This window comes from Carex rostrata, chromosome 15, assembly GCF_964058835.1.
Source record: "Carex rostrata chromosome 15, lpCarRost1.2, whole genome shotgun sequence".
NCBI lineage: Eukaryota > Viridiplantae > Streptophyta > Magnoliopsida > Poales > Cyperaceae > Carex > Carex rostrata.
Genome location: NC_135932.1, coordinates 2986681 through 2997395, shown reverse-complemented (window position 1 = coordinate 2997395; position 10715 = coordinate 2986681). Strand labels below are relative to the sequence as shown.

The window sequence follows — 10715 nt, the reverse complement described above, 5'->3', positions numbered from 1 at the left end:
TTTATAAAATACCTATTTTATTCTTTATTAAAAATAAATAAATATGCAGTATATTTAAGAAAAATATCTTCTAACTAATATGTATTTGAGGACAAATAATTTGTTTCTCTATTTGTGACACATACACACAATATTTATGTGTCATAAGTTAGAAGATGAACCATTTGCTCCTAAAATTGAGCAATTAAAAGATTGAATATTTTTTATTAAATATACTAATTTTTATTTTAATAAGGAATAAATAGATATTTTATAAACTTAAAATAAGTTTGAATAAAATAGTCAATAAAATAGATACATTTGTAAGTTTTTAAAATTTAAGAGGATAAATATGATATTAAAATTTTATACACAATTTCAAGGTTTATGAGGGTATACATGAAACTTTCCCTTTTTATTTTTCTGTTCTCAGGTTTTTCTCGAATCTTCCTTCAGTCATCCGAGATATCCATACAAGTCCTACAGTGCTACACCGGTTCCACGGAACCAACCCGACTTACTAAACTAAACAAACTCTTCTGAGTTCTGATTGGGGAATTTGAATATGAAGGAATCCTGTGGGCCCATATTTCAGTGACTAGTTTTCCTTCCAAAAAAATAATAGACCAGGTCCACCATTTAATTCTCTGCTGTCCCGTGAGGCGATAAAATTTGGTTAGATAGAGCGGAGACAAGGCGAGAGAGCGAGCCAGCGACCGGGAGCTTCTGTACTGCGACAATGTCGACTGCTCTAACAAGCCACTGCACTATCTCCTTGGGACGTCTTCCCTTCTCTAGCAGGTCGAACACGCAGATGAATAAAACCCTAACCCTAGCATCCCTTCCAACGCGCCAAAGCTCTAACTTCGTTTGGTTAGGTGCTCGGCTGGCGGTCTCCGAGAATTGGAGGAGATCTCTCGTGGCGACAGTCAAAGTTGCGGAGACTGAACCAACGGTACACTTTTACCCTTTCCGTTTAATTCCTTTTTATCTGATATATTGTTCGTTTTGTTATTGCCCAATTGTAGAAGTTAAATAGTTAATCATGGACCAATATTAGGTTTTGTGTTGTTTGTATAGCCGGAATCCTAGAAATTTTGTTTAATATCTGGATAATTTAATATTTCATGGGAAGGATAAGCAATAAATGTTGAAATTGGGTCTAGACTTGCAAAATTTAGACAGAATTTGTTGTTAGCGTATTATAATTGATCACCTAGAAATCTCAGTTCAAGCAAGGTAGCAATTTTTTCTTTTCACGTGTTTACTTTACACTTTGTACATTGAAAGTGTGACCCCAGTGAAAGCAAATTGCTTAGTTTGGAGAAATTGAAGCTTCAGTTCATATATATATCATATAATGTATTTTGTTTCTGTTGCATTCATGTGGTTTATTTAGACAACAAAGTATTTGCTAAACATTTCCAGCTCTTCTCCTCAGACAAGAAATGGAGGTAAAAAAACCGAGATTGATTTAGAAGACTTGCCGAGCATGAAATCCATCATTGAATCCTACAGAGATGCCATCTTGACCGGAAACGATCAGTCTGTCGCTGAAATGGAGATATTAATTTGCACTGTTGAAAATGCAAAGAATGATCTTGCATCCAAGCTTACAAGCATGGTATCTGAAATAGCTTCCGGAAAAGACAAGTTTCTCCGTTTGAATGCTGATTTTCAGAATTTCAGAAAACAAATTGAAAAAGATCAATCAAGATTGTCATCAGATATTCAATTGGATGTGGTACAGAGCTTGTTACCAATAGTTGACAGTTTTGAGAAGATCAAGGAAGAGTTGGTATTGGAAACAGAGAAAGAGATGAATATTGGTACTAGTTATCAAGGGATTTATAAGCAATTTGTGGAGACTTTGAGGAGCCTCGGTGTGAATATTGTAGAGACTGTTGGCAAGCCTTTTGATCCTGCGGTAAGTTCAATTTACAATTTTTTGCTTTGTTTTTTGAAGTCTGACATGGGTTTAGCTTATTTATAGATGGAGTAAAACGGGTATGTAGTGATGGTGAAAAAAAATTAAATCATATATTGCAAATAGCCTAATAAAGTCAATGCTTCCATACATTTTTCCTTTTTACCTTAATTCACAAAATGAACATGTAATAGTATAGACATTTTTCTCTGCCAACCAGTGCATTATATTTGTCCTTGGCCCTTACCTCGTAGTGAACTTTACAAACTCTGAACAAAAAAAGTACCAAATAATATATCCCCATTAAATATGGCTAGTTTATGTATGCCTTACAATGCTTTTATCAGAACTCAGAAGTATGGTTTTCATAGCACCCATGCTTCATGCGAAGTCTCAACTATGCCTTATTCCTTGCATTTCTCTCAGTTCTCATATAATGAATAAATTGAAAGGGGAGTAGCTTGAGATGCAGAAGCAATTTGCATTAGTTCAATGTCTTATAACTTGGAAGATAAATGTTCCAATTTTTTTAGGGGGCATTAGGGTTATCTTCCCTTAAAAAATTTTCCATAGTGTTGTGAGACTTCTTGCTAATACTTTATGTACTACATTTCATTGAAAGGTACATGAGGCAGTTGCAAGGGAAAAATCAGATAAATTTAAGGCAGGGATAGTTTCAGAAGAAGTACAGCGTGGTTTTTTCCTTAAAGATCGACTTCTTAGACCCGCTTCAGTCAAAGTCTCCAATGGTTCGGGCCACACACAATCTGAACCCGCTTCGGACCAGCCCACCGAAAATTCTGATGTGGCTACTGAGTCCGGAGAGAGTTAGAGAAATCAATCAATGTAGACTTTGGCAAAGGTGGGGGGAAATCAATATCCTAACAGGGCCAGAGAAAGTTTTGATATTTTATCATTATTTTTTGATGCAATACTTTCCTTTTGGAATTGTTGTTAATTTGTAGGAAATGATTTTGTTGCTTGTATTCAGAATTATTTCCAAATTTTGTAAACATTATTGGAACACAGCTTCTCTCGTTCATAAATTACAGATTGTTGCACATTCTATTAGAATTTAACTTGGTTTCATTGAGGTGGTCACCAAAATTGGAAGTAAACAGGTATCATATATGAAGGCAGCTTAACATTAAAATGCATATTAGGATAAACACAAGTCCCTGCAGTGCAACATCCAATGCAACGAAGCATGTCTTTAGGAATTAGGGCTACTAATGATCAAGTTTTGGTTCAAACTTGGTTTTGCTCAAAGAGAAGCAAAATGGCTCCTCCAGTTCGGCTCAGTTTTGAAAGAAAAAATCAGGCGTGGCTCGACTCGGTCCGTCTCATACCATATTTGGCCCAGCTCATACCATATAAAATTTTAAAAATTAATAGAAGGAACTAAAAAAAAAAACAGCTTCAGGCTAAATCCGAGTATAGTTTGATTTTTTGTACGTGTGCTCCATGAAGATTAGTAACAGTGGTGCTGTATACCCTACTGAAGCCCTTACTGGTACCAACTTGCAAATTCTTCGCTGATTTCTCTCGCAATTTATTGGGGCAGCTTTTCTTGATCTCTAAATTCGTCGGCACTGTTCCCTCCATATGACAAAGCAAGTAGTGACTTACATTCGTCTAATTGTTTTATGCTTGGAGCTGACGATCGCCGAGTAGTAATTCATTCTCGTAAAGGACTGATAGCGCGGTAGCTGTGTTTCTCAAGTCAAAGAGCGACAGAACAACAAAACGAAAGAGCCAAAGAGGAGACTCAATTCGATGGGTTCATGAACCGGCTCCGGCTTGGCTCGAAATTTGGCTCCGTTCTAAATTAAAATTTGAGTCGAGTTGAATTTGAGCTTTTTTTAAATTAAGGGTCTGATTCAAGATGGAATATTGAGTTGTTCAACTCATTGGTTTACGAATCGGCTTGGCTCATTAGTAGCCCTACGTGTCTTTCATTTATTATGACTCGTGCTTTTATTTTTAAAACTTTAATTTAAGACTGAAATAAAAATATTATTAGATATAATGTATATCATTCTTTTTACTACGTGTAAAAATTATAATATTTTAACTTTGCTTTAATTATCACGAAAACTTTGTAAAAATATATTGATGTAGTTGATTTTTGAACATTGATATTTTAACTTATTGATTTATATAAAATAAATTAAAAAGTGATATTTTTATATGCATGTAAAAATAATAATGTAGATCACATATAACCATTTTATTTTGCATATAAATTAAAAAAAATATATTATTAGAAAATTAGAAAATAAAGGTATGACATAGGCTTCAGTCAAGACATTTAAAAAACCATTTAGCAAAAAATAATATTTTCAGCACATAAGAAAAGCCACAAAACACAATTACTGTTGCCATAACGTGCATCACTAGGAGTAAATGTTGCGAGTTAATAAGCTGGTTATTTATTCCCCTTGTCATATCACAAAAAAGGTGACAAACAAAAGACAAAAAAGATACGACATTTCTTCTCAAGTGACATTTTGAGATTAACTTGAGAATTACAAGATCCTTCTATAAATTAATAAATTCAGGGTTTCAGTAGATAACCGAAAATAGTTGGTCTCACACATGCTGCATAAACCCTAACTTCACTAAAAAAACCTCTCATAATCTTCTGGGTTCTGCTGGTCCCACACCTCGAAGCCTACATTAATTAGAAAACAAATGAATAAGAAGAATAAATAAGCACCACAACGCATTGATTGCAGCCGTTACAGTAGATACTAGATTATAGTAAAAAAGTTAGAAGAACTGCCTACTAAACTGAGAATTTTTAAAACTAGAAAGTTCACGATTTATTTTGTGGGAACCTATTCGCAAACAATGCTTGCCAACATGTTGTACATATCTACAAACATGTTGTATATGACACAAAATAGCTCACAGACACTCCATGCAAACAAAAAAGGACGTTTTCATTCATTGTTTTGCAAACTTCCTAGTTATAACATTCACATGTTGTCTGCAAACCAAAAGGGTAGTTCCCATCCATTGTTTGAAAATTTCCAAGTTTTGATTTTTCACATGTTTCCCTGCATCCCTCTCTTTCTCTTTTCACTTTACAACATTAAAAAAAAATGGTATTATACAAATATAGTTATTAACAAATTAATATTTTAATTATGATTGTGTTATGTTCCAGCTAATAAGACAGTAACATTGTCCACCATTCTACATTTGTTCAAGTTCCTAAATAGAAGATGTCAAAAAAAAAGGTCTAAATTGCAGGATTGGACCCTGTACAGATCTTTTTATGCTTTCTTCCCCCAAATTATTTGATACTGCTCAAAGTCATCAATTACCACCCGCTTTCTGTTACTCAAAAGAGATTTTTATACCCTTCAGTCCTTTCATTAGTTAAGACTATTAAAAAAGAAGATAAGTATGTCCCTTGCATTTTTCAGAGGGAATAAGTGGAAATGGAGAAATAAAACCCAAAAGCGAAATGACTAAATCAAAATCATTTTAAGGATTGATTTGAGAGTTAACTTGGAAAAGAAGTTTATGGTTCAGCATTGTAAAAACTGCCAAGAAATGAATAGTAGAAAAGACGAGTAAAAGATGAGGTGACTTTACCTATATCTCCAAGTGAACTATAGATGGAATCATCCACACCAGCCATACCCTGGAGTATAATGAATAGCAAAAGTTAAAAACAATATAATACATGTTACTGAATTTTTAGCAAATCATGAACAGCAGTTGGCTGTATTTCAAAAAGGCACATGTGATTTCCCATACTTGCAACTAACACCCAACATCAGTTATTTTGCAACTAACACCCAACTGTTAACAGTACATTTAAGTTGATATAAAATGACTAAGTTGCGCCAAATTTTTTTTATCCTGACTCCACCAAAACTTCAAACCCAACTTTTATCTTCTTTGGTTGATTCTTTAGCCCAATTTAATTTAACTTCTGTTATTCTCAACATTTGACATTAGACCATTCAATCATTCTGATCTAAACATTGGTTGTTATTTGCAAATATCCCAAGAAGTAGGCAGTCATTTATAAATACGAGAAATATGCAGTCTTATCTTAAAATGTTAAAAAGATGGTAGTAATTGCAAAGTTCGTAAAACTATCTGCAAATCTTGAACAAAAACAAGTATAGAAAAGAAGAGAACAGTTTCATGACATACACCAGGCTGGAGATCAGGTTGGTAGCAAATATCTGATCCGAGATATTCCGAAATAGTGAAATTAAACCCGTCTTGCATAACGGGCATTACATCCACATTTCCAATGTTTGTTAACATATTTTCTGTGTTGGCATATGATACCTCACCACTTTCCCTGTCCCAAATGAGAAAGAAAAAACAATTAAGATCGTTTAGTAAAATATTTTCTAAACCTGCAATTAATATGATTGCACATGAGGCAGAACTTAGTGTTCTGATGTGTACACACTACCAGACCAATATTTGTGCGTGCAATCCTTGTGCACCAATTCCGTTATATAGCAGCCATACTTTATATACTGGGTTATTCAAGTTTCTCAGCATGTATGTTTTCTTTATCACAGTAAAAACATTACTAATCTGCAGTACCACCATGAGTGAGGCTACAATACTATGCATAGCGTGGATTGGTCCATACTATGGATCGATATTTTCGTTTTCAAAGTCCAAATAGTTGATATGAACCATTCAACATAAATTTCATATGAAATACACTTGCAGACTAAATTTTACATTTAAAAAAAATACTATTTTTTTAGATAGGTAAATCACTACTTTAGAATGGTCCAGAATCTTTAGATCAAGTGATTTTCTACCTATCTAAAAAAATAGTAAAAAAATTCTAAGAAATATAAAATTTGATCTACAAGTATATTTTATTCTTTGGACTTTAAAAATGGAATTATTGATCCATAGTACAGACCAATATGCGCTATGCATAGTACCGTAGTCTCACTCATAGAACCATACGCATTCTACAAAAGTATGACAGAACAAAAGAGACACGAAGGCACAGGCTTGTTATAGTGTTCCATATTAATAAATTACTTGCCATGTAAACAAATAAATAATTAACATACTTTGGCTTAACTTGATCAGATCCAACCATCTCTGCCACCGGTGAATCAGCTATGTGAATAACGTGTACTACATCATTTTCCTCATTTTTCTGGTACTGGCCCACATTTACCTCACCACCTGCACTGCAAGCTCCAAAGTTGACCATCTTCTCCATGTCAGGCTCTGAACTGGGCATTGGGTCGTCGTGTATTTCAGTAATTTCCGGATTATTAGAAAGGTTAAGATCCAACGTCTTAAAGGATGCACACTCTATCCCCTTTCCCCTTTCTTGTCCTTCTTGTGTTTTTACATCTGGTCCCGGCATCGGATCAGAAACTATAACTGTACCAGTTTTGTCTTCAACAGGGACCTCAACCATTTCTTCATCACTTTTAGATAAAATCTCTTTCTTAACCTCTTGTTCTTCTTCTAGAATGATTGGCTGTGCGTAGCTATTTACCTCCTCTTTCACCCTTTCTACTGGTGTTGGTGCTGATGCTGTTACAAACATTTCAACATCTTGGTTTTCTCTATTTACAACAGTTTGACTACTCAAACACTCTACTGGGTTATTGGATGCATTTTCTGCAATACCCTCATTTACACTTGGATCCATTAATTGTGCCTTACTTTGCGGCAGAATAGACCTTGGTTTGGTTGGCGCCTTGGCATAATCACAATATTTAAGCAAATTCTTATCATCATTACCATCATTCTCACCATCTCTGACATGCAGGCCCCTCTCGGATATGTTAATACTATTATCACCAGAACCCGCATCCACCTTCTCCACATTACTGATCTCTCCATGTTCAGCATTACTTACCTCTCCAGGCTCTGGTTGTGTGTCCTTTCTGATACTACAAGAACTTGCCTTGGATCCTGTATCTTCCAAGTCCGAACCCGATTCACGCTGGGTCTCTCTCTTAATGGGTACAGACCCACTTTCACCGGCAACACCAGATACGCTACTACCAACTTCATCAAAATTCGTGCCTCTTCTCTCTCTGGGGTAACTGGGACCCCCATACTCCTCTTCCTCCTCTTCCTCATCATCAGAATAAAATCTACCACTATTCCGTCCCCTATTTCGGTCCCAGTCAGAATAGCTTTTTTTATAATACCCTGATTTCTTCTTCCCCCTACCATCCTTCCTTGGCCGCCACCTATCATGATCATCATTAAATCTCCTCCTCCGCTCCTGTGGGCCCCTTGGATCGTTGTAAGCTGGGTTTTGATTGACTGATCCTTTGTAATCTTGAAATGTACCGTTAGGTCCCTTAAAATCCTGCAAATTACCACTTGCCCAGTTTCTCTGAGTTGAGTTTGGAGGAAGAACTCCATTTGAGACCAAGTACTCAGTTGCGAGTCGGCCGGCCTCGAGTAAAATCTCGTACTTTCTAGAAGAAGAGTAGAATTTCTTTGAGTTACTGCGGCTGTAGCCCATGTGGCCTTGTGCGTGGCTCCGGTTGTAAGGCGAAGCAGAGCCACCACCTCCTGAGTAACCCGGAGCCACTGGACCAGGTCTCATCCGCTCTCTTGATTGCATCTCCTTTGCTTCAATCCCCGCTTGATGTTACTATTTTTCTTTAAATTGCCAAGCTCAATTTGTTTTAGCCCTTGATCCAACTACAAAGAAAATATCTTAGAAAACAACAACATCAGTGGAAAACTAGGATGTGGGTATTAATTACCTATTCTTTTTTATAATTACAAGGTTGAGCTATGTTATAATCTCAAGATTCAAGCTTTCAGCTCGATTTGTACTAGCTCCGAAGAAGCACCCTAATAACCTAATCGATCGAATTTAATTCGCAATTAAATAGAGTTTTGTGTTGATCGATCGTCCGAGTGGTTTCGTTTAATCACGGAATTGGGGATTTCTCTGCCTGATATGAAATATCCTCTTTTTTACTTTTTTTTTCTTTCCCAGCCCAATTGTTTTGTTTTGTTAAATAATTTTTTTTTACTGCGGAGGAATGAAAGAAGAAAGAGGTGGTGTGTCACGCGGGTTGAGCTTACCGTAGGATTCCTTTTTGGGCACCCCACGTGTCGGTATATCATTGGCAAATCTGTTGGAGGTAGGTTGTAGTCTAGTCGCTCGTCTCCTAAACTTTGGAGCGGCCGGTCTACGTTTTCAAAAGTACTGGATTTGTCCCGTGAAAGAGAACTGTGGTGCTTGTACACCCGATTTTTTTAAAAATACCCAAAATAATAAATATTTTATTTAAAATGACCAAGTTTTGAGGGAAATTTTAAAAATGCCCAGGCCGCAGATTTTTTCTGCGCTCCGGAATTTTTATTCCGGAGCGCAGAAAATATTTGCGCCCCGAAAAATTTTTTTTTTTTTTTTTTTTTAGAATTTTTTATCCTGAGCGCAGATTTTTTCTGCGGCCCGGATTTTTTTTTTTTTTTTTTTTTAGAGTTTGGAGAAAAAAATCCATGGTTTGGTATATGTATAATATATATATCTATAATATAATATATGTATATGTATATGTATAATATATATATATCTATAATATATGTATATGTATATGTATATGTATATGTATATGTATATGTATATGTATATGTATATGTATATGTATATGTATATGTATATGTATATGTATATGTATATGTATATGTATATGTATATGTATATGTATATATGATATAATATATGGGGCTAGGCTACTATGACATTGGTGTTATTTGAAATTAAATAACACCAACTTTTAAACCCTTAGATCTGCCTTGAGATTCGTACAAAATAAAGTGCTTGAACAGTAAAAGCGGATATTACGAATCTCAAGGCAGATCTAAGGGTTTAAAAGTTGGTGTTATTTAATTTCAAATAACACCAATGTCATAGTAGCCTAACTCTAATATATGTATATCTATATATAATATAATATAATATAATATATGTATATGTATATGTATATGTATATATAATATAATATATGTATAATATAATATATGTATAATATAATATATGTATAATACAATATATGTGTATATAATATAATATATGTATAATATATGTATATGTATATATAATATATGTAATACAGAGCTGGGCTACGGTGAGTTGCGAAGTAAAGCGACTATTTTACTTCACGCTCATATTTTGTGATTTTAAAGTTCAAAACGTAGATCCGAACCGTTCATCTTGTTCTCCATATTGAAATGTGCTTGGAGACCAAATTTTACATTTTTTGGAATTTTTTTACTATTTATTAAGCAATTTTGAATGCCGCTGATCTGAGGGTTCACAAAATTTTACTGTTTTTTACTGTTCACAGCAAAACAGCAGTTTTCAAAAATGCTTAATAAATAGTAAAAAAATTCCAAAAAATGTAAAATTTGGTCTCCAAGCACATTTCAATATGGATTAAACATCTAATGGTTCGGATCGGTCGTTTGGGCTTTCAAAATAAAAATACGGCGTGAAGTAGAAACGCGTTTTACTTCGCAACTCACCGTAGCCTATCTCATGTAATATATATTATACATATATTATATATACATTATATGTATATGTATATATAATATATGTAATATATATTATACATATATTATATATACATATACATATATATATATATACATATACATATATTGAGTGTGGCTAATTTGCTACCGGAAGCACTTCGACCGAGGTGCTTCCGGGGTTATATTAGCATATGTGATGTTCAAACAACAAATCCAAACCGTTAGATATTTAATCTATATTAAAATCTACTTGGGGACTAAATTTTACATTTTT

General features: G+C 34.5%; 2 protein-coding genes across 4 annotated transcripts; one reads left to right on the top strand and one right to left on the bottom strand.

The window, feature by feature from the left end:
- Positions 1-537: 537 nt before the first annotated feature.
- Positions 538-2972, top strand: LOC144566385 (uncharacterized). Of its 2 annotated transcripts, none has more exons than XM_078316403.1 (3): positions 538-934; positions 1379-1906; positions 2529-2972. In XM_078316403.1, the coding sequence occupies exons 1-3, from the start codon at positions 719-721 to the stop codon at positions 2736-2738; spliced, it is 954 nt and encodes a 317-aa protein (XP_078172529.1). In that variant the 5' UTR covers positions 538-718; the 3' UTR covers positions 2739-2972. The 2 variants fall into 2 exon arrangements, with proteins under 2 accessions (XP_078172529.1, XP_078172530.1); XM_078316404.1 differs by having other exon boundaries at positions 546-934; positions 1421-1906.
- A 1288-nt stretch (positions 2973-4260) lies between these two features.
- LOC144566532 (uncharacterized) lies at positions 4261-8965 on the bottom strand. Of its 2 annotated transcripts, XM_078316567.1 has the most exons (5): positions 8656-8961; positions 6982-8590; positions 6083-6236; positions 5513-5561; positions 4261-4580 (listed from the first exon to the last, which is right to left on the bottom strand). In XM_078316567.1, exons 2-5 carry the CDS (start codon positions 8508-8510, stop codon positions 4528-4530), a joined length of 1785 nt encoding a protein of 594 aa, XP_078172693.1. In that variant the 5' UTR covers positions 8511-8590; positions 8656-8961; the 3' UTR covers positions 4261-4527. The 2 variants fall into 2 exon arrangements, with proteins under 2 accessions (XP_078172693.1, XP_078172692.1); XM_078316566.1 differs by having other exon boundaries at positions 6982-8965.
- Between the last annotated feature and the right edge of the window lie 1750 nt (positions 8966-10715).

Bases quoted from the DNA above. Each gene is read 5' to 3' on its own strand.
- LOC144566385 (XM_078316403.1), top strand. From the start codon at position 719: ATGTCGACTGCTCTAACAAGCCACTGCACTATCTCCTTGGGACGTCTT. The intron at 935-1,378 runs GTACACTTTTAC...TGGTTTATTTAG, and splicing joins TTGCGGAGACTGAACCAACG to ACAACAAAGTATTTGCTAAA. The intron at 1,907-2,528 runs GTAAGTTCAATT...TTTCATTGAAAG, and splicing joins GCAAGCCTTTTGATCCTGCG to GTACATGAGGCAGTTGCAAG.
- LOC144566532 (XM_078316566.1), bottom strand. From the start codon at position 8,510: ATGCAATCAAGAGAGCGGATGAGACCTGGTCCAGTGGCTCCGGGTTAC. The intron at 6,237-6,981 runs GTATGTTAATTA...CATTTGGGACAG, and splicing joins TCTGATCAAGTTAAGCCAAA to GGAAAGTGGTGAGGTATCAT. The intron at 5,562-6,082 runs GTATGTCATGAA...ATTATACTCCAG, and splicing joins AACCTGATCTCCAGCCTGGT to GGTATGGCTGGTGTGGATGA.